Source organism: Lontra canadensis, unplaced genomic scaffold (assembly GCF_010015895.1).
Source record: "Lontra canadensis isolate GAN:19392208 unplaced genomic scaffold, GSC_riverotter_1.0 scaffold15, whole genome shotgun sequence".
NCBI classification, from domain to species: Eukaryota; Metazoa; Chordata; class Mammalia; order Carnivora; family Mustelidae; genus Lontra; species Lontra canadensis.
The window spans coordinates 78115-102469 of NW_022631009.1; the positions used below are offsets into that span (position 1 = coordinate 78115).

The window sequence follows — 24355 nt, forward strand, 5'->3', positions numbered from 1 at the left end:
GGGTTTGAATTTCAGCACTTTTTATTTAGTAAGACATAGCTTTTTTATTCAGAAGTTCTGACATTTCTGGTAGTTTGTGAGAGGTCAAAGGATTAGTCATAATTGAAAAGTGAGGGCAGGGGAGTGTTTTAAAAGATAAGAGGTCATATTTGGGAAAGTACTTGAAATCAACAAATCTAAAGCAAACAAACCTGGTCTGCATATATAATACATCTGCAGACAACACATCTCTACCTGTTAAAAGGTGATTAAAATTAAGTTTTGCTCTTCTATTTAGAAGTTGCTACTGTAATTTATTAGAACTTCTCTTGAGTGACAACCGGTTTTCTCGAATGCATTTTAAATATTTGGTGAGGGTATTTCACATTTTCATAAGTAGATTATTTGAGTTACGCTCTATGTAACTCAGTGACAGCCAGAAGGGCTGGATGGAATTTAAAACTTAAGTATGAAAGGCAAAAGCTAGATAAGGGGATTCTCTAATTTGTCAACATGTTAAATTAACTTGGAAACCTAAGTATAGTCACTTATATTAATAAAATAAGCAGCAGTACCGTAAACTTTAGCTTAGTACTAATGACGGTAGCCTTTAAACTTCTTTTCCTACTTCCTTTTTTCCTTCCTCTGGTTATTTTTAATTCTGCATTTTACTTCATTTTTAAAAATCTTCATTTAATGCTGCAAAAGACTCTTAGATCATTTTTATGAACAATCTAGAAGTAAAAAAAATTTTAAGTCTAAATTTTTAGACCCTTGTCTAAAAATTTCAATTCCACTGTGTTAAAAATCGCTAACATTTTGGTGACTGTCTTGAAAGTAAATGTTTCTTAACTGTAGAATCATCTGAAGAGGGTGAAGACCAAGAAGATGAAGATGATGGTGAAGATGAAGATGAAGATGATGATGAAGATGATGAGGATGAGGATGAAGATGAAGAGGATGGGGAAGAAGATAATCAGAAACGATATTATCTTCGACAGAGAAAAGCTACTGTGTACTACCAGGCTCCACTGGAAAGTAAGTGCTTATGTATATTTTTCCAGGAGAAGCTGTAATTAGATTACACTTATCTTTACTGCCTTTTCTCTATCATTCTTATTTTTCATGTTTTCATTGTACAGAATACTCATGGCTGTTGTCTTTCATAAACGATGTTAAATGCACAAGAAGTCATTTCTTCAAGAAAGTTAGATGTTAGCCTTGACCAAAGCAAATAATTGGGCTATTTTGAAATTTCATGTCTGTCTGTAATTATTTTAGAGGTATTTATTTATTTAGATTTCACAGCTTTCTTAGTTTATTTTGCCACTTTGTGTAAATAGGACTGTTCTTCAATTTATGTTAAAGTTCTGCCTCAGGACTTGTGAGCGTATATATGCAGGGCTGATCACCAGCTGTTATGCATCAGTATAATCATAATGGTTGTTTATGGCCAGTGTATGTTTTGGTTGGTTGGTGTCTTGTGCTATACATATTTTCAGCAGCAACGCTGCAGATGTAAATGGTTTAAAACGTGAACAGTAAAGCAGTCTATAGTAGATATGTACTAGTATTTTCACGGAAGGCAGCATCTTTGTGAGTATTTAGATGAAGAGCAAGATTATCTTCATACATATTTCTATATCACATACCTATAATTCTTCTTTTTAGAACCTCGTCACCAGAGAAAGCCCAACATATTTTATAGTGGCCCAGCTTCTCCTGCAAGACCAAGATATAGACTATCTTCTACTGGACCAAGAAGTCCTTATTGTAAACGAATGAACAGGTTTGGTTCTGAAGTAGTGATTGATTTATGACAATATAATTATGGCTGTGTTAGGGTAGGATTCTAGAGTCTTAGGATTGCTTGTATCCAAATAGAACTCTAGAATCACACATATTTGGGAGAGTTGATTCTATGCCCAGAGTGCTCTTACCCTTACTACCACTGACTGGTTTTTGCTTTTGCTTGCATTAATAGGAATTCTTAATAACTACCATGGTAAGGTAGTTTACTCCATTGTTCCACACTTTAATAATAGAGGCTACCTTTGCTTCAGTGTTTACTGTATTCCTGGCTTGTGTTAAGCATCTTACATAGACTGTTTTACTTAATCCTCACATTGTTCAAGTGTAGGTGTACTCTTGTCTTCACATGGTATCACAGACCTATTTTCTCACTATGACATTCTAGATTACATAACTTTCTAGACTTTTCGTGATACTATCCTTTTATAGATCTGGGTTTTTTTCCAAGTTTTACTTGCACTTCTTAAAAATTCGTTTCTCTCATATAGTAGGAAGCATTGATTTTCTTTGACCATTCAAATTATTTGTAGGTTTTTTCCCCTTCTACATCCTAACATTTGTTGATTGTCATTTTTAAGTCCAAAAGGGTAATTCTTTTTATTTTCTCATTCTCCCAAGTAATAAAAGGTTTTCTGATTCATTAGAATTTTTTGGGTAATAGTAACATTATAGTAGTTCATGAATGAAAGAGCTAGTTAGTAAAGATTAAAAAAGCTCCCCTCCCCAAAAAAGGACATTGATGTGATATGGTACTACTTTTTCCTAATATAAATTTGCTCAGAGGTAAGACTTAAATCCTATAAGACTCAACTATTCAAACAGTTCTTGGAAGTCTGCTCATTGAAACAGAGTATCTGATCACAGAAAGCAACACTTTTGTTGACAAATTTTGTTGACACATTCTTCTAGGAAAAATATGAAATACGACTTGTGTCCCTGGGTCTTTTAATTTCATTTTCTGAGTGTCAAAAATCACAAGTATATATCTAGATTTCCTGTTTCGTCATCCCTTTACATAAAACCAGAGCCCAGAAGGATGGAGGGTAAACTGTCAGGGTTGCCCATGATCAATTGCACTTGAAAGGAGGCCACACAACAGAATATTGTTAAAGACCTATATTTTGGTGGTGAAATCTAATGATCTACAGAAAAGCAGCATAAGGTGTGGTGTTTCCTGGAATCGCCACCAATCATAAGACCCAGGGCAGCTGTCTTGGTTGCCTGACTCAAAGGACAAACCTCTATTAGATCCAACAGAAGTGAAAGGCTGGCACTTACTTTGAGATTTAGTTTCTTTTCTCACTCTTAATGGATATATGTTTCTGGAAGTAACCCACTTAATTATTGACTGCCTCTATAGTCGCCACCTACAATGTTACTCTAGAGCAGGTGGGATTTTTTTTTTTTTTTTTTTTTTTTTGCCTGTTTGGTGCTCAAGTTTCTCATATCTGGTTTGCAGAATCTACCCTTTATGGAAAGTGTCTCATAGCTCTTTGGGTAGGGGATTTTTTTTTTTCCGCTACAATTATTAACAAATGTTTTGAGTTCTACCACGTGCTAAGCACTATGGATATAAAAATGGCTAAGCCATGATTCCGGCCCTTAGGTCGCGTTGACTAGTGGAAGATTCTGACATTTATTTTTTATTTATATATTTAATTTATTATTTGAGTGTAGTTGACACATGATGTTACATGAGTTTCAATTATGCAGCATAGTGATTCAGCAGCTGTATATTATGCAATGGTCACCATAAGTATAGCTACCATCTGTCACTATAACAACGCTATTGAAATACTATTGACAATATTCCCTACGCTGTACCTTTAATTCCTGTAATTTAATCATTTCCATCATTGGAAGCCTGTATCTCCCACTCCTGGTCACCCATTTTGCCCATTCCCCCCTCACAACCCCCTGTCTGGCAACCATCAGTTCTCTGTGTAGGTCTGATTTGCTTTATGTTTGTTTATACATTCTGACCCATTTAAATTAAAGTATGAACTATGAGATTTAAATTGTACCCAAGTCACATTATTTGACTTAATGATTTTGATTTTGGTTCTGATAGCCTTGTAAAGATTTTTACTTTTTGATAAGTTTTATCGAGATATAATTCACATACCATATAGTTCACCCATTTAAAGTGTACAAGGACTTTCAGTATTTTCACAGTTGTGCAGCTATCACCACAATTTTAGAACATTTTTCTTGTCTCAGAAAGAAACCCTGTCCTCTTTAGTTCTCTCCAATTCCTGCATCCCCCACCCCCTCAGCCCTAAGCAACCAGTAATCTATTTTCTGTCTCTCTAGATTTGCCTATTCTGGGTATTTCGTTTATGTGCACTCTTCTGTGAGTGGCTTCTTTCACTTGGTACATTTTCAAGGTTCATCCATGTTTAGCATGTACCAGTACTTCATTCTTTTTATTACCAAGTAAGATTCCATTGTATAAATATACCATGTTTTGTTTATCCATTTATCAGTTGATGGACATTTGGGTTGTTTCTACTTTTTTGGCTCCTGTGAATACTACCATGAACATTTGTGAACAACTTTTTGTGTGAACTTGTGTTTTCACTTCTCTTAAGTATGTACCTAGGAGTGGAATTGCTAAATCAAATGCTGACTCTATTTACTGTTTCAAGAGTTGTCAGATGATTTTCCAGAATGGCTGCTTTATTTTACATTCCCACAAATAATGTATGAGAGTTCCAATTTCTTGACATCTTAACTAACCCTTACTATTACCTGACCTTTTGAATAGAGCCCTTTAAGCCTTTTTTTTCTTTTCTTTTTTTCTTTTTTTTTTTTTCTTTTTTTGATAACACTAGCCAAGGCTGTGTAAACATCTCTTCCCTTTTAACAACCTTAATGGTGATTTTGCTCAACCTTTTTTACTTTTTCTTGAAGAGACCAGCTTCTGTTTGTAGTTCATGTCCTACTTCACCTACCTAGGCATGGAAACAAAGCACCCATTCAGAGAATTGTCTGAACGTTGCTCTTAGTATGGCAAATGGTCCAGAAACCTTGCACCCACAGGACAGGATCTTGCAGGGGTCTTTGGCATGCTTAGAGCTGAGCTTTAGGACTGCTGCCTGTAAGCAGGATTTTCTTTCTTATGATTACAAACCTCTACTCACTTAAGCTTTATTCTTTAGCTTCAATCTGCAGTTTCTGGAACACGCCTAGTCCTTTGAACGCAAAGGTAACATAAGAGTACAGTTGCTTCACCAGTATTCCAGAGTATCCCATACCTGTTGTCAAGGTGCTAGAACTGTCAGCTCTAGACACTGGTTAGATTCACAGTGCTGATCCAGTGCTTATCCGTGCCAAAAGTTCAGCTGTTTTTAAAAAGCAAATTGGGGAAAAAATAAGTGAATGTGGACATGTGTGTTTAGAATCCTTTTAAAAGTGAAATAATGGCCTTTCTACAGTGTAATTACAAAGAACCTGGGCCCATGATAGGACTGCCCAGGTTGCAAGCCCAGCTTTTCCATTTATTAGTGACCTTCAACAAGTTACTTACCCTCTCTTGTGTCAGTTTTCTGACCCATAGAATGAAAAGGACAGTATTATTTATCTCACAGTATTGTGAAAATTAGATGAGTTAATGCATGTAAAGCATTTAAGATACTATCAGGCTTATGTTGAGTGCTGTATGCTTTTGTTATCTTGGCTGTATTTTGTTGCTTAAAAATCCTACTTTGCAACTCAAATGGAAAATTTATGTCAGTCCACAGGTTTTATTGTTTGCTTATAACGCTTTTGGCTCATGAAATCAACAACTGGGAATCACCAGTGTATATATAATGTGGATTTTTAGAATAGAAAGACAGTGGTTTGAATTCTGATGCCATGATTATCTTATTCTTACATTTTGAGCAAATTGTTTAAGTTGTGAGCCAGCCACATTGGCCCCACTCTAAATGAGCATGCCATATGTACTTGTCCAAAGTTTAAGTTTAAGATTAAATGAGATAATATGTCTACTAACTGGTCTGGTACAAGGAGCACTTAATAATTGTTAGTCCTTTTTATTAATTGTGAAGTTGGTCTTAATTATGTGAATACATACTGAATTCACACACAGTTATGTGAATTATATGTTTACAAGTTAATCTTTTCATAATATTAATGGGAATATTAAACAAGTTTGTCTTTCATATAAAATTGCAGACTTGTGCTTGATAGTTTTAGTTTCAGGCTCATCACAAAAATAGTCTTGGGCATGTTTGGGAGGTGAGTGGAGGATCACTTTCTCATTTATATCTGTTTTTCCATAACCCCTATCCAAAGTCCTAAGGGCCATTTGTGTTTCAGAATTCAGGATGGAGGGAAGGATGGGGAGTCACAAAGGTAATGTGCAACATTAACATCTCTAGGACTGTCTGGGCCAGTAATGCCTAGTCACATGTGTTCTATAGCAGAACATATGAATAATCATAGTAAGTGGGACAAATAGTGACTGTGAATTGCCTTTGTGACATGTCAGATTCTGGTACGGGAATAGTGGAAAAACTTGTTTTCCGAGTACAAGATTCTGGACCCTCCATTATGCAGATAAATAGATTGTGAACGTTTTATATTTTTGGAAATACCTACTTACTGTGATGGTACTCTAACTCAGGAAAAGCTCTAAACTCTGACCAAAAGAATGATTATTAAAGGTTTTCCCAGCTAGATTCTTTGTCTTTCCTATGGGTCCTTTGCAACAATGCAAAGGTAGAAGTGATTTAAAATTTTTTTCAATATTTGTAGCGCTTAGAATCTTATTTAATCCTACCAACTAGCCTAAGAATTTTAATGTAATCAATTGATTATATTCTTATCCCTTTTTTGAAAGTGAGAAAATTAAGGCTTATATGGGTTAGGTAGCTCATCCACATTTTACACTTAACAGCTGTTAAGTGGCTATTGTGAATTTACAGTTGGTGATAGCTGTAGATAAAGGACATTGTATTTCTCACTGTTTCCTAGTATTTTTAACTTGATCCTTTCTGGTTTACATGAAAACTCTCGTGTTCTCCTTTTGAGGTTGACATTTTAAAATTCCCTTCCAAATGCAAAATTATATATAGTATAATATTGAAAATACTTTCTGAAATTAGTCCCAAAGAGTCTAATACCCTCTTTTTCCCACCTTTCTCTTTGAGGATAACTGATTTATATCAAGACTTAAGAAGTCATTCTGCCTGAACCATTCCTATCATAATGAACATTTGATTATCAGCTCTACCCCAGCCTCCTGCCTATCTTTTTTTTCCCCTTCCTCTCAGTTTTCCAGGACTTCTATTCTCAAAAGATTTGACCAACAAAGCCTACTTAATTGGTTCAGCAAATGTATTAGTTTTAGGATAAATGTTTTTGGGTCATTAGGTATTTCTGATGTTTGCATCTTACTCCTCTGTTTTTCCTGCTCCCCTTCGTCATGATTTCAGTTTTCCTCTTTACTTTAGGCGAAGGCATGCAATCCACAGTAGTGACTCTACTTCATCTTCCTCTTCTGAAGATGAACAGCACTTCGAGAGGCGAAGAAAAAGGAGCCGTAATAGAGCTATCAACAGGTAAGTGTCATACTGATGCCTTTTAAAATTACAAGCTATTTTTTCTTAAGTGGTGAGAAGGCTGAATAATTTGGGAATATATACAGCTTGACCAAATTTAAGAATTACATAAGAGGTAAATGTATAAAACAAAATGCCATCTTTTTTTTAAATATCTGTATTTGAAACTAGTAATAGATTAGAACATATGTTTTCTTACACAACCAGGGTATAACTCAAAATGGTGCTTGGTACGCACTGATTTGAGGAAATAAACTTTTTATTTTATTTTATTTTATTTCATTTTATTTTATTCGTAACTCTTTATAGTGTAAGTGCATTTGTAAGTTCATAGCAAGGATTATTCCCATTTTACAGATATATGCAGTGTTTGTATCCTAATAAAATAATATATATATTTTTTAAAGATTTTATTTATTTATTTGACAGACAGAGATCACAAGTGGGCAGAGAGGCAGGCAGAGAGAGAGAGGAGGAAGCAGGCTCCCCGCTGAGCAGAGAGCCTGATGCGGGACTTGATCCTAGGACCCTGAGATCATGACCTGAGCCGAAGGCAGAGGCTTAACCCACTGAGCCACCCAGGCGCCCTAAAATAATATTTTTATAGAGTAGAAAACAGTGTTTGATGAAACAATTAGAACATAATAATTGAAGGGATATGCAGACCAACCATTCTTTGTATCGTAAGCTCTGTTCTTTTGTAACATTAGATCTGCCCTAATGTGGTAGTCACTGGTTACATGTGGCTATTTCAGCACTTGAGATGTAGCTGATCTGAATTGAGAAATACTATAAATTTTTGCAAAAAATATACTCTTGGATTTCAAAGACTTAGTACAAGAAAGAATGTAAAATATCCCAATTTTGTAAATATTTATTTTGCACATTGAAATGGTATGTTTTAGATAAATAAAATATATTGTTAAAATTAGTTTTACTTTTTTGTTTAGTGTGTGTAAAACAAAATTTTAAATTACATTTTTACTTGTTTTTCATTTCCGTTGGCAGTAGTGAACTAAATCATCCACAACCTGTATTATTTAGACTACTTGAAGTTTTCTTTGGCTTCATTCCTAGAAATGTGCATTGAATCCTGTGGATTTTATAGCATGCAGTTACACTACTGTTAAGGATTGTTTAAGAAATACCTTTTAAGGGGTGCCTGGGAGGCTCAGTGTGTTAAGCAGCTGCCTTTGGCTCAGGTCATGCTCTCAGGGTCCTGGGATGGAGCCCCGCATCGGGCTCTCTGCTAAGCAGGAGCTGGCACTCGAGGTGGGGCTGGAGTGCTTTCACGAATGTTCAGCCACAGCATCTTTTCTTTGCTTAGGTGCTCCAACCTAAGTGTTCGCTGAGAGGTATTGTAGCAGAATTGTTGCAGGACTAGAGGCCCACTGCTTTGGTTTGAGTCCTGGATCTGCCACTTTGTGTGACTTTGAGCATTTTAGTTAACCTTTCTATGCCTCAGTTTTCTTTTAAAATAGGGGAAATAATAATGCCTACTCCATAAGACCGTTGTGAGGACTTAATGAATTATTACATGTAAAGCCGCCTAAAACAGCCTGGAAAATAGTAAATACTTTGTATATGTTAAGCCTAGTCAATATGAAGTATATTGATACAAACACGAATTACTTTATGCTGCTGTGGCGTCTTGAACACTGGTATTTCATTTGACTGTATTTCTTTTTTTTTTTTTTTTTTTTTTAAGATCTTGTTTATTTATTTATTTGACAGACAGAGATCACAAGTAGGCAGAGAGGCAGGCAGAGAGAGAGAGAGGAGGAAGCAGGCTCCCTGCTGAGCAGAGAGCCGATATGGGGCTCGATCCCAGGACCCTGGGATCATGACCTGAGCCGAAGGCAGAGGCTTTAACCCACTGAGCCACCCAGGCGCCCCTTGACTATATATCTTTAATGATAAAACTTCAGGGACAAATATTTCTTTCTTTTTTTTTTCTTTTTAAGATTTTATCTATTTATTTGACAGAGAGAGATCACAAGTAGACGGAGAGGCAGGCCAAGAGAGAGAGAGGGAAGCAGGCTCCCTGCTGAGCAAAGAGCCCGATTTGGGACTCGATCCCAGGACCCTGAGATCATGACCTGAGCCGAAGGCAGCGGCTTAACCCACTGAGCCACCCAGGCGCCCCAGGGACAAATATTTCTAACATTGAAGTTCTCACCCTATATAAAGAAAATGAGGAAGTTGAAATACATAGTTTCACAATGGTTGTGATTGAAATTTAACCTTTTTTAAAAGATTTTGAGGAAAATGTCCATATTTTAACATGGAATTCGGCGGAGAAAAGTGAACTAATGGGGTGGGGTTTTTTTAATCTTTTCTAAATAGGTGCCTCCCGCTGAATTTTCGGAAAGATGAATTAAAAGGAATTTATAAAGATAGAATGAAAATTGGAGCAAGTCTTGCAGATGTTGATCCAATGCAACTGGATTCTTCAGTGAGTTATACTACCTTGAATTGTATGCTTGAACACACATACTGTTTGCTTCAGTTTAGTTTTAAAGTTAAATAAACCAATTTTCTTTAAATCAGAAACTTTACATTTTTTCTTTTTTTCAAATCTTCGGGCTACAGCTAAAATGCTGTTACTCATTTGACTGTGTATGGGTTGAGTACAGTTTAGGGATGGAATGGCATTTTAACTGTAACTCCAAATCTGAGAATGTCCGTGTTTCCCTTCCATTGTCAGGTACGATTTGATAGCATCGGGGGCCTGTCTAATCATATTGCAGCTCTGAAAGAGATGGTGGTGTTTCCATTACTTTATCCAGAAGTCTTTGAAAAATTCAAAATTCAACCTCCAAGGTAATTTTAATTGTACATTTTATTTTAGCCAAATTCTGGGCTATGCTACTATTGTCCAGAAAGAAAGCACTTGTCTGTTGAATTCTTTTAGGCCTATAGTAATCTATTATGCTTTCCTGGATACTTTGAATATTTTTACTTTCTTAAAGTTTAACTCAAAAAATGGTTTCAAAATTGATTCTCTATTAAAAGAAAAATAGTTTTCAAGGCTTTTCATACATTTAGTGAAATTCTTCCCATACGTATTCTTTACTTTTTTCTTTCACTTTTATACTTTAGTTTTAGATTTATACCAAAATAATACATATACATAATTTTAAAAGTCACATTGCACTATAAGTCTTACAGAGGAAAAAATGATAGTAGTTCCTTCTCTACTCTTCCTCCTCCCACTTTCCAGAGCCAACTACTTTCATTCCTGTTTATCTGTTTAAGTACATATTTAAATAATATGCTTATACTGTAATTTTTGGTCTGTTTTAGAATCTATTGACTTGTAACATGAACAGGCTCTTTTGGTTTCCCTTATCTCCATACATATACATTTTTTCCCGTCCTCATATGCTCCTGGTAGCTTCTTTATGCACATGTAAAATTGTTGAGTCAATTTTAAGTGTGTTCTTTATGATTATGTAAATATTTCTTACAGCTGAACCATATATAGTATATTATGACTACATTTTCTCTCTTTTCCAACTCTGCTCTTTCCCATCAGCTTTAATATTGTTTGCCTGTGGGTGGGGTTTTTTTGTTGTTGTTCTTTAGGGTTTTTGTAATTAGTTTTATATGTACTTTTCAGTTCATGCTAGTGATAAAACTCTTCGGTACAGTTAAACATAACAAATAATTTATTGACTCCTCATTTTTCTAGACACATCTTGGAGCTTTGTTCTCTTGATTCCATCCAGACTGGTTATTCTTAGTCTTGAAGCACAGCTAAGCTTTGGGACTTCTCGTCACAATCAGTGGGATTTCCTTTATCTTTCAGGATTCCCTGCTTCCTGGAATCAACTAAGACCTTTTTTTTTTTTTTTAAGATTTTTTTTTTTTTTTCTTAATTTTTAAGTAATCTTCACCCCTAACATGGGGCTTGAACCGACAGCCCCAAGATGAAGAGTCTCGCCCTCCACTGACTGAGCCAGCGAGGTGCCCCTAAGGCCGTTTTTTACAGCTGTGTTTTGGTGGGGTACATTCCAGCAATATCGTGAAAAAAAGAATTGAAGAGAGGTTATTTTTATTTTCTTTTTGAGAATGGTCTTGAAACCACAGTCTGTTGATGTGTCTTTTTTCCCCTCCTGCTTTCATTGTGCTGTGCCTCTACAGTACGGAAAAGTGTCCTTTGATTTCTAGGCAAGTTTTTTTGTATCACTTCTTCATTAATTTTTCCACGCCATTTTTTCTTTTCCCTCAATTCATGTCAACTGAGTGTTGGACTTTCTAGGTTAATCTGCTTTTTTTCTTGTTTCCCTCTCTTTTGATCCTTTTTCCTTAAGTGTCTAGTGGGGATTTCCTTTTAAGTGTATAGTGATCCTTGGCTCTTTGTTAATATTTAAGGGTGAAGATTTTTTTTTTAAGATTTATTTATTTGAGACCAAAAGTGCATATGCCAGCATGTATAGGGACAGAGGGAGAGGATCTCCAGCAGACTGCTGAGCACCCCCATGGAGCTTAATCTTACAATCCTGAGACGATGACCTGAGCAGAAATCAAGAGTCTGTCTCTCAAATGACTGAGCCACTCAGGCACCCTCAGAATGGAGCATGTTTTTAAAAGCTCACTTGTAGAGCTTGTTAATTTCTAGGCCTCACCTTAGGATGATGGTTGGGTGGTGATTCTTTTTTTTTTTTTTTTTTTTTTTTAAGATTTTATTTATTTATTTGACAGACAGAGATCACAAGTAGGCGGAGAGGCAGAGAGAGAGAGGGAGATGCAGGCTCCCTGACGAGCAGAGAGCCCGATGCGGGGCTAGATCCCAGGACCCTGAGACCATGACCTGAGCCGAAAGCAGAGGCTTAACCCACTGAGCCACCCAGGCGCCCCTGGGTGGTGATTCTTTTACCAGAAGTCCTCAAAGTCAGTATCTAGGCATGTTTTTCCCCCACCAGGGACAAATCTTGCAGTTTTCTGTTTGAAACTTATGAGTCTGGCTGCCAGCATTTTAGCAGTAGGCCTGGGAAAGGATTAGTAGTCTACACTGTTCAGCATGGAGTTCTTAACTTACTTTCTGCAGCATCTCATCTTTTCTCGTACGGGCAAGTAAATTAGCCAAGCAATTTGCCTGCACAGAGTAGTAAAAGAAAGGGGGGTGGGGTCTCACCGTTTTTTAATAATAATGTCTTATTCCATCCTTCTCAAACTTCAGCCCAACCCTTCTCTCCTGCCTGGAGATAATATTACCTCTAAATTTCAAGAGGTGTTTTGCAAATTAATTTTTTTGTTGTTTTGTTTGTTTGTTTGTTTTCTTTTAGATTTTTATTTATTTATTTATTTATTTATTTATTTGACAGACAAAGATCACAAGTAGGCAGAGAGGCAGGCAGAGAGAGAGGAGGAAGCAGGCTCCCTGCTGAGCAGAGAGCCTGATGCTGGGCTCGATCCCAGGACCCTGGGATCATGACCTGAGCCAAAGGTAGAGGCTTTAACCCACTGGGCCACTCAGGTGCCCTGTTTGTTTGTTTTTTTAAAAGAGAGGGAGGGCTATGGAAGTTGCAATACAGAGGGAGAGGAAGAGAATCTTAAGCAGTCTCCTTGCCTAGCATGGAGCCCAACACCATCATTCTCACTATCCTGAGATCATGACCTGAGCCAAAATCAAGAGTCAGATAGATGCTTAACTGACTGAGACACCCAGGCACCCCACAAATTAGCTTTCTTATTGGGAGCTACTTTATTTTAGTTTTCATATCACCACACTTAGTCTTTTTCCTTTTTCTTCTAGTTTTTATACATTATTAACCCATTTTTAAACCCTAGCCCCTGATTCTTTTTTCCTTATGAAACTTTTCTTCCTGAATCATCCTGTATGGAAACATTGATTTAAGTAAACTTTTTTAAATTAGTAAGCTTTTTTCCCCTTTCCCATTATAAAAGTTATGTACCATACACAGTTAAACATTGGTGAATTAAACCTGTTTTCAATTAGATATTAATATTAAATAACAGCACTTGCTGCTTATAAGAAGTATTGGAAGTACCTAGTTAATTTAGTAAATTGGGTCTGAGGAGGGGAGACCCATTATGACCCAGCCTTTCCCTCAGTTTTCCCTCTCTGCCCCTACTGTGTTTTGCCACTGAGGGGGCAGAGCTGTCAGGAGGAGCATGAGTGGGCATTTCAAGGACCCAAAACTGTCTAAAGCCAAAGGAAAATGGTGGAAAATTTACTGTTCCATTGCCACAGAGAGCAATTTATGGCTTTGTTCTTTTCTTAAGCTCCCAGTCTGGCTTCATACTACATTTCATACTCCCTGAATCTTGGCTAACCTCCTTAGGCTAACCCTATTGGCCTTAAAAATATAGGGCAGTTGCATTCCCTGTCTGTCTCCTCATTACTGTAGTGACTGGTTATTTACCTTTATTTGGAATAAAGGTAACGAGTACCTCTGTCCACTCAAGTCCATTCATACAATCACAGGTAATTATGCTAAAAACAACAGCAGAAGAAATACCAAGAAGAGGCCTTTCCAGCATTAAACAGAGCTATTCCTATTAGTGAAGTAAACCAGATGTTCTTCCTTGCAGCCGAAGAACTTTATGCCAAAAACTGAATAGTATGTAGACTAGTACCAAGCATTTGTTATAAGTTTTTGATGTAATTTGGCCACATTTTGTTTTTGTTTGTATGTTTGTTTTAAAGATTCTGTTTATTCATTGGAGAGAGAGAGCACAAGCAGGTGGAGTGACAGGCAGAGGGAGAAGCAGGCTTCCTGGGAGCAGAGTCTGATGTGGGGCTCAATCCCAGGATGCTGGGATCATAACCTGAGCCGAAGGCAGATGCCCAACTGACTGAGCCACCCAGGCACCCCTTGTTTTTGTTTTTTAGAAATTTATTTATTTGAGGGAGAGAGAGTGAGAGCAGGAGGGAGGGGCAGAGGGAGGGAGAGTCTTAAGCAGACTCCACCCTGAGCATGGAGCCTGACACAGGGCTCAGTCTTACAACCCTGAGACCAAAACATGAGCCAAAACACTCAACCAACTGTGCCACCAAGACAGCCCTGTATTTTTACTCATTTACAATACCCAATATTGAAGTGTAAAAAAAAAATTGAACTGGGGTGCCTGGGTGGCTCAGTGGATTAGGCCTCTGCCTTCGGCTCAGGTCATGGTCTCAGGATCCTGGGATCAAGCCCTGAGTTGGGCTCTCTGCTCAGCGGGGAACCTGCTTCCCCTTGTCTCTGCCTGCCTCTCTGCCTACTTCTGATCTCTCTCTCTCTGTCAAATAAATAAATAAAATCTTTAAAAAAAAAAAAAAAGTTGAACTTCTCTTAAAGTTCCATTAATATTATAAATGTTCTCAAATTTTAGTTATTAATGGACAGAATAAAATACTGCAATACTGTAAAAAAAAAAAAGTAATTAGCAAATTATAAAGAAACATCTCTTCTAATTTTTTCTCACTTCCCTGTCCTTGTAACATATATTTCCCCTTATAATATCAAATATATAATTTTGTTAACCTACTGTTTTCATATGGTGTGTTGTTTTTTTTTTTTAAAGATTTTATTTATTTATTTGACAGAGATCACAAGTAGGCAGAGAGGCAGGCAGAGAGAGAGGGGGAAGCAGGCTCCCCACTGAGCAGAGATCCCAATACGGTACTTGATCCCAGGACTCTGGGATCATGACCTAAGCCGAAGGCAGAGGCTTTAACCCACTGAGCCACCCAGGCGCCCCCCATATGGTGTGTTTTTTAAGTTTTATTTTTTTCTATCTGCATTTGATCATGTCCATTTCTTATTTTTTTTTTATATATTACTCTTTTAATAGATTTCATCTATTACGTGTGAATTTTCCCCCACAATTCTTATTTTGTCATTTTTGCTTTTCTGGAATCTTCCTTAATGTTATTTTTCAGGAGCAATTATATGATGATCTGAAATTGATTTATTTCATGTTACTTTAGTAGCACTTAATCCCTGACATGTTCTATTTCTATATCCTTTTTACATTTCTAATAAGAATTATGAGTACAATCCATTTTGGGGGGAATCTATCCAAAGAGCAATGAATAACTTTGGAAATATGTGAAAAATTATAGATTACCCCATTACAGTGATATCATCAAGAATGATTCCAATTATTTACATTGTCCTAGTCCCTGGCACTGAAACACCTATTTTTTTTTTTTTTAAAGAATTTATTTATTTGACAGTGAAAGTAGGAGAGAGCGCACAAGCAGGGGGAGCAGCAGAGGGAGAAGGGGAAGCAGGCTCCCTGCTCAGCAGGGAGCCCAATGTGGGACTGGATCCCAGGACCCTGAGATCATGACCTGAGCCGAAGGCAGAGGCTTAACCCGCTGAGCCACCCAGGTGTCCCCACCTATTATTTCTTTAAGCTCTCTTCTTTTATCTTTCTTTTCTATTCATTCCCATCATGTTTTCATACAAAACTTTTGGTACTATGTTACTGGCACTGAAACCAAGGGTTGTAGGTGAAATCTGCTATTCTTTCCCCTGATAATGTTACAAAAGTAAACTATCAAGCCTATTTAAGCCTGACTTCTGTGCAAGGTAAATAATATGATGAGCATGATGAATGAATAAAAGAAAACATGTTTCAAATAAAGGGTGTTATTAATTTCAATTTTGTAATATTGATATTTTCAGGTTTTAAATTGTGCTCTATGGATTGAAACTATATTTCATTTGTCTTACTTTTTTATTCACTAACTGCATTTGTGAAATTGATTTCTGATTTTCTTTAAATAGTCTACTTTCTAATGTAATACTAAAATAATGCTTATTCTATTATAGAGGTTGTTTGTTTTATGGTCCACCTGGAACTGGAAAAACTCTGGTTGCTAGAGCACTTGCCAATGAGTGCAGTCAAGGGGATAAGAGAGTAGCATTCTTCATGAGGAAAGGTGCTGATTGTCTGAGTAAATGGGTAGGAGAGTCTGAAAGACAGCTACGATTATTATTTGATCAGGTATGATATTAAAATTTATGTACCTATGTAGACCTATAATCAATGTAAATGTAAGTATGGGAGGATTAGATAAGTCTTGTATTTCATCATATTTCATAGAAATAAACTCAGAAGAATTAGACCAAATATATACTCTATGGATTATTTTCTTCTGTATGTCAAGATAATAGTGACCTATGATGAACAGTTCTATAGGAAAAAGAAATGATTGAATCTTAAGTTCTTTGGAGTCTTAAGTCTCATATCTAGAGAGAGACTGAAACTCTCATACTTAGCATAGTGAGATGTCTCAGTATGTGAGCTGAAGATTAGTTCTGCCCTAAGAGACTTTCAATTTCATATCCCAGATTGTATCGATAGCACATTGTGAGATAATACATTCTGATCTACTGAGGCATATTGCTGCAAATGCTCTTAAATCTCTTTATATAGCTCACGGAGTTTCTTCGACTTTATTGAAGCAGACTTTAAAAAAAAACAACAATGGCATCTTGCTTAATGTTTTACCATCCTGACCTGGAAGAAGGCTATGTCATTGTCTTCTGGTCTTTGTCTTATTTTAACTTGGTCTTGAATAGATAATTTTATGTGTCCCAATAACTATAGCTATATGAAACCTGAGGTATGTGGTCAGGGGAGTATGTATTTTGAATATCTCCAATTAAGAATGCAAGTAAAATTAAATTATATAATATTTTAGTTTGGATCCTTAAAATCTGGTTCTGGGATTTACATTTAGATTTATGAATTATAAATAAATTCTATAAGCAAGTTGGAATGAAAGTGTATTAAAATGGCTCATATTAAGTCTATATATTTGAAGTTATTCATGATAACATGCAATCACTGGACCTGTTTTCTAGGCTTATCAGATGCGCCCATCCATTATTTTTTTTGATGAAATCGATGGTCTGGCTCCAGTACGATCAAGCAGGCAAGATCAAATTCACAGGTAAACTTTGCTTGATGACACCTCTGCCTTCCTGTTTTCTGAGCTATATTGATGTTGCATGAGCAATAGAATGTTAAACAGTGAAAGATACTTTACAAAGCAATAGTTTCCTTATTTTGGTAGAAACTTAATATATAGTACAAAAAGATAAAATAGACCATTTCTGCATGGCAAGGTTTTCACAAGCACAGTATAAAAATATTCATTTAGTTCATGATGCAGGTTTAATTCATGGTACAAACGTAAAAGCCCATGGGCCAGTGAGGTGTAAAGCAAATGGAAATAAGTGAGACAGACCAATACATTCTCGGCTTAGAATGTAGCCGAGCGTCTAATCATAAGTCATTTTTAGCTCCAACCTGTTAACTGAAGTGCAGAAGCTGACTCAGACTTGAAAAATTAATTTGTTCTCTTTCTTAAATGTTAGTTCAAATTTTTGTGTTAAGTATCTTTTAAATGTTGCCAGCTAATTAAGGTTTGTTAAGACACTGTCTTAGCCAAACAAAATGTCTTTGCGCATGACTACTAGTTGGAGATTCAAAGATTGGGTCAACTTTTTCATTTTTAGGATGGGAAAATTGCACCTCCCCTGTGATAAGCTGACTGCCCAAGTGGGGCACTTGTCCTTAGCGCCCCAGCCTCATCTTGAATCTAAGCTACTTTTAATCCTAGTTCATCTTCAGTTTTTCAGAACTTCTTTTTAGCTGGTCTCATGTATTATCTGTAATTGCTTAATTAATTTGGGATGCCCTAAAGCAAATGTTTGCATGCCTTCATATATACCAGTATTGCATTGTCATTTTATTGTAAATAATATAAAGAGGAGCAAGACATAGCAATGTGAATGATAGATAGGTTTTTATTTTTCTAATACCTAACAATATTTACTGTAGCCTGATAATCTTCTTTGACTTGACGCTACACGGTTTCATTTGTTGCAGTCAGTAAATTAAAATGTTAAATACTATGATAAAAATTGTTGTGTCTGTAATACCCTACCAGTAATCATACAGACTTTTTATACATGGCACATGTCGTCATCATCAGCCATACTGGATTCATTGTGTTGAACTAATTGAGTGCTTACCGTGTTCTGCAACAGTTCTATAAGGAATTGGAGAAATTTTAGCAACAAAAATTATAGCGCAGTTTGGGAAGCACATGCCATCTCATCACATGCCATCTCACATGCCATCTCACAGCACATGTGATGTGAGATACATCACATGTATCTCAAGTACATACATATGTTTTTTAATTGAAGGATAGTTGACATACAATGTTGTTAGTTTAAGGTGTAAAACATAGTGATTCCACAATTCTATACATTAAGCTATGCTCATACCAGGATAAGTGTAGTTAGCATCTGTCACCATACAACACTATTACAGTATTGACTATATTCCCCATGCTGTACTTTTCATCTTCGTGACGCATTTTATAACTAAGTTTGTGCCATTTGATCTTCTTCACCCATTTTGCTCATCATCCAGCTCCCTTCCCTCTGGCAATTACCAGTTTGTTCTGTGTTTATGGTTTCATTTCTGTGGTTTTTTGTTTGTTTTGTTTTTAGATTCTACATATAACTGAAATCATATGGTATTTGTTAAGACAAATACCTGACATTTCTCTTAGTATAACATCCCCTTGGTCAATCTATGTTGTTGCAAATGGCAAGATCCCATTATTTTTTGTGGCCGAGTAATATTCCCTTGTAGACCTATATAGCACATCTTTACCTATCCGTCATCTATTGATGGACAGCTAGGTTGCTTCCATATCTTGGCTGTTGTAAACAATGCTTTATTAAACAGAGGTACATATACATTTTTGAACTAGTGGGGGTTTTTTGGAGGGGCAGTAAGTAACCAATAGTGGAATTATTGGATTAAATGGGGGGATTGGTATTTTTATTTTTTAACTTTTTGAGGAACCTCTGTACTATTTTCCATAGTGGCTGTACCAATTTACATTCCCAAAGGGTTTTATTTTCTCCACATCATTGCCTACAGTTAATATTTCTTGTCTTTTGATATTAGCCATTCTGACAGGTATAAAATGATATCTCATTGTGGTTTTGATTTGCATTTCCCTGATTATTAGTGATGTTGACTATCTTTTCCTGTGTGGCTATCTGTATGTCTTCTTTGGGAAAATGTCCTTTCAAAGAATGTGCTCTTCCCATTTTTTTAATCAGATTATTTGGGGATTTTTTGTGTTGTGTTGTAGAAGTTCTTTATATATTTTTGATATTAACAACTTTTCGGATATATCATTTGGAAATATCTTCTATTCAGTAGGTTGCCTTTTTGTTTTGTTGATAGCTTCCTTTGCTTTGCAAAAGCATTTTATTTTGGTGTATTCCCAGAAGTTTAACTTTGCTTTGGTTTCTTTTGCCTAAGAAGACACATCTAGAAAAATGTTGCAAAGGCTGACATCCAAGATATTACTTCCTATGTTTTCTTTAAGGAGTTTTATGGTTTCTGGTCTCATATTTAGGTCTTTATTCCATTTTAAGTTTATTTTTGTGAATGGTGTAAGAAAGTGGTCCGATTTCAAAGATTGCCAAAGCAGTCCTGAGAAAGAGCAAAGATTTTGCTCTTGTATAGAGCACAGTCCCAGATTTCAAAATACGCTACAAAGCTATGGTAATCGGAACAGTATGGCACTGGCACAAAAATAGATGAAAGGAACAGGATAGAGAGCCCAGAAATAAATCCGTGCTATAGGGTCAATTAATCTGTGACAAATGAGGCAGGAATATGCAGTGGGGACATTGTGTGTAAGACTATAGGATAGACAGTCTCTTCCGTAAATGGTATTGGGAAAACCAGGTGGCTACGTTTTATGAGGCTGAGTGCTACCTACTGCACTAATGAGGCACCTGGTGGCTACGTTTTATATATATATATATATATATATATAAAATTTATTTATGGGAAATTTAGTGTGCAAGTTTGGGGGGGTTTGTTTGGTTTTTTAAGATTTTATTTATTTATTTGAGAAAGAGGATGAGAGGGGAGAGTCAGATGGAGAAGCAGACTCCCCACTGAGCAGGGAGCCCAATGTGGGACATGATCCCAGGACTCCAGGATCATGACCTGAGCCAAAAGCAGTCACATAACCAACTGAACTACCCAGGCACCTGGTTTTGTTTTTTTTTTTAACCGAAGACTTAAACAATCTGAGCATAAACATTTTTGTTAAATAAGCATTTTTAAAAGTTTATATGATTAGGGGCGCCTGGGTGGCTCAGCGGGTTGGGCCTCTGCATTGGGCTCAGGTCATGTTCTCAGTCCTGGGATCGAGCCCCACATCGGGCTCTCTGCTCGGAGGGGAACCTGCTTCCCCCTCTCTCTCTGTCTGCCTCTCTACCTACTTGTGATCTCTTTCTCTCTGTGTCCAATAAATAAAATCTTTACAATAAATAAATAAATAAATAAGTGTTACATGATTAAACTGTATTTTTTATTTGTTAGTAATAATACCAGTCAGATAATGCAAATAAGCAAGCTTGTGAATGCCTTAGAATATATGATTTTTAGCCTAAGAAAAGGAGGATTAAATATAAAATAAGTTAAATTAAAACCTTAAAATCTTGGGGCGCCTGGGTGGCTCAGTGGGTTAAGCCACTGCCTTTGGCTCAGGTCATGATCTCAGAGTCCTGGGATCGAGCCCCGCATCGGGCTCTCTGCTCAGCAGGGAGCCTGCTTCCTCCTCTCTCTCTGCCTGCTTGTGATCTCTCTATCAAATAAATAAATAAAATCTTAAAAAAAAAAAACAAAAACTTAAAATCTTTACTTTGAATTGGGAATATCAGTATGAACTCACAATGAATTTTTTGAAGAAAAAATAGTTTCTAGCTCTGGACACTTTTAAAGGCCTAGAAGCTTTTACAATCCAGTAACAATTCGTACCCCTAATACCCAAAATGTGGTTTCTGAATACTACAGCTCTTAGGAGGGATGGTAGATAATGGAAATAAGTCTGGAAATAAGACAAGCCTGGAATATCATGTAATGCCTGGAAGCAAGGAGGCAATCAAAAACTACCGGGGTCACATCAGAATGACATAGTCAAAAAATTTTGAAGGAGTTTCCATGAACCAAGATGGGATAATATGAGCATCAAAAAGAATGACTAAAACAGAGTGAATAGCATCAAATACATAAAAACTGTCAGTTTTTAATGATTTTTTAAAAATAAAAACCTAATTGATCACTCCAGAGGATGCTTAAAATAGTGACTCACTACTCTGAAAATTGATAAAGAAAATGAATCAAGCATTTCTTTTTCCTATCCTCTAACTATGATTCAGACCATGATTCAGAGTAATTTAATAATTAATGGAGTAACATTATTCTTTATAGGAAAATCAAAGTTTGTAAATGCAAGGAAAATTATTGAAATAGAAAATTGCCCTTTCACAAATAGTGGATCTAGGCCTGTGGTTTTCAGCTGGTAGTGGATTTTGCCTCTTCCCCCCACATGGGTCAAATGTCTGGAGACATTTTTAATTGTCACAAATTAGAGGAGGTGGGTAAGGACCACAGGCGCTGCTAAACATCCTGCAGTGCAGAGGACAGCTCTGTACAACAAAGAGTTACCTAACCCAAATGTTAATATGTGCCCAGATTAAGAAACCCTGATCTAAGCAATCAGCGGCTATAAAAACAGGTAATAAGGTTGATAGTGAAGTTTATGGTGAATGTAGTAAACTGGTAACACCTCACTTAAACCCAGTTCGCTGATCTTAAAGGGAAAACTGGCATTATGTGCCTCCTGCATATACAATAGCAAGTACATGGTATGTTCCTATGATATATGCTATCCCAAATAGTTCAGCCTGCATCTGTTAAGCTTCTAGATCTAATTGCCAGTTCATAGAAAATATGAAAGAGAACAGGTTAAATGACCCTATTAGGAGGCAAGCAGACCAATCCAGAATATGGGAAGGAAATTTTAAAAGGCAAATGACCCAATTTCTTCAAATACATGGCATAAAGGAATAAAAAGGAAGATCCAATGGAAACTCTTGATTTGAGGGACATTTGACCAAGTGTAGTGTATGGGTCTTGGCTTAAAAAAATCAAATGTGAAAAGATATTCTGAAACGATCAGGAAAATTAAATATTAGGTGATGTTAAGGGATTATTGTCATTTCCATTGGTATCCTAGTAACTGTGGAGTTCTGCAGTCCTTATCTCAGAAATAAATACATTATTTAATATGAAATGTGTACGGATTAAATGATGTGTGTGAAGTTTTTGGGTTTTCTTCCTCAAAGAACTACTGGATTACATCAGAAAAAAGGACACTGATAATTGTTGAAAGTGGGTGAGGAAGGGGTGCCTGGCTGGCTGAGTTGGAAGAGCACATGACTCTTGATTTCGGGGTCATAAGTTCGAGCCCCATGTTGGGTGTAGAGATTTAAATAAACTCAAAAAAAAAAAAAAAAAGGAGGGGCGCCTGGGTGACTCAGTGGGTTAAAACCTCAGCCTTTGGCTCAGGTCATGGTCCCAGGGTCTTGGGATTGAGCCCCACATCAGGCTCTCTGCTCAGCGGGGAGCCTACTTACCCCCCTCTCTCTCTGCCTGCCTCTCTGCCTACTTGTGATCTCTGTCTGTCAAATAAATAAGTAAAATCTTAAAAAAAAGGGTGAGGGGAGAAAATGGGTGATGAAGATGTGGAGGTTGTTTTATTGTCTATCCATAATTAAAATGTAATTGAAGTTCTATTTTTATGATTTATGTAAATTTCATTTTATTTGGGTGTTCTTTGATAATGTATACACAATTTTTTACATGAAGTTTGTCCAGTATTTTTTTTTTTTAATATTGTATCCTTTTTGGGCGACTTTCATATTCCTATGTGAAGTTATGCTTCACAAAATGTCTTCCAGAACCCATAGTGGCATTCTAAAGGCCATTTATGTTTTTCATTGATTGTAATCTCTGTATGCCATTTAGTGTGTTATTTTACAGTTTTTAATCTATTGGAAGTAATGGCATGCTCTGAGAAAATGTGTTCACATGTTTAATCTATTAAATCTTAGCAAAAGAAGAAATAACATATTCAGCATCATATGTTTAATCTTGTCTCTCTTATTTTTATATTTAGTTCCATTGTTTCCACCCTGCTAGCACTTATGGATGGATTGGACAGCAGAGGGGAAATTGTGGTCATTGGTGCAACCAACAGACTGGATTCCATCGATCCTGCTTTGCGAAGGCCTGGTCGCTTTGACAGAGAATTCCTTTTCAGCCTACCTGACAAAGATGTAGGAATTTAACATTATTCAGATTTTGACAGAATGTGTTGTCCATATCATGGACAAATTTTGGCACAGTAAAAATTTGAAAATTGAGTTTTGTATGTTCTGAAGCAAAAGTCATATGTGATTAACATCCAAATATATATGTGTGTGTTTTTAGGAAGGCATTATTTTATTTAAAGAAAAGAACTTGGATTTTTTTTTAATTCTTTTTTTGTTTGTTTGTTTTTTTTAATAAAATAATGCCTTCCCAAAAAAATTTTCTCAGTTTGAGGGGCACCTGGGTGGCTCAGTCAGCGAAGCATCTAACTCTCGATTTCGGCTCAGGTCATGATCTCAGGGTTGTGAGATCGAGCCCTGCAGTGCATTTCATGCTCAGGGCAGAGTCAGCTTGAGATTCTCCCGTCCCCTTTTCCTCTGCCCCTTCCCCTACTCAGGGGCTCTCACTCTTTCCCAAATCAATGAATCAGTCTTTTCAAAAAAGTTTCTCAATTTGAGTGTGGCCTTTGGTTGTTACCATACAACTTTATTTTGCTTTAGAACATGTGGCCTAATGAATAGTCAGCCCTCAGCCAGTTTATTAGCATTGGCTTTTTCATGGGTACTACCATATGATCCTACGCAGTTATTTTAAAGCTGCTTAATATTTTGGGTGCCTGGGTGGCTCAGTTGGTTAAGCGACTGCCTTTGGCTCAGGTCATGATCCTGGAGTCCCGGGATTGAGTCCCACCTCGGGCTCCCTGCTAGACAGGGACTCTGCTTCTCCCGCTGACCTCTCTCTTCTCATGCTCTCTCTCTCTCTCT

General features: G+C 36.7%; 1 protein-coding gene and 1 pseudogene across 2 annotated transcripts in view; both read left to right on the forward strand.

The window, feature by feature from the left end:
• ATAD2 (ATPase family AAA domain containing 2) overlaps positions 1–24355 on the forward strand; it is a 66322-nt gene that overhangs the window by 19932 nt on the left and 22035 nt on the right. For both annotated transcript variants that reach the window (XM_032858387.1, XM_032858388.1), the window contains 8 exons: positions 838–1017; positions 1651–1768; positions 7251–7358; positions 9705–9813; positions 10066–10181; positions 16151–16325; positions 17189–17277; positions 23398–23557. In XM_032858387.1, the coding sequence (XP_032714278.1) occupies positions 838–1017; positions 1651–1768; positions 7251–7358; positions 9705–9813; positions 10066–10181; positions 16151–16325; positions 17189–17277; positions 23398–23557 (1055 nt within the window). The remainder of the gene's footprint in view (positions 1–837; positions 1018–1650; positions 1769–7250; positions 7359–9704; positions 9814–10065; positions 10182–16150; positions 16326–17188; positions 17278–23397; positions 23558–24355) is intronic.
• On the forward strand, positions 12385–13993 carry LOC116868417 (annotated as a pseudogene).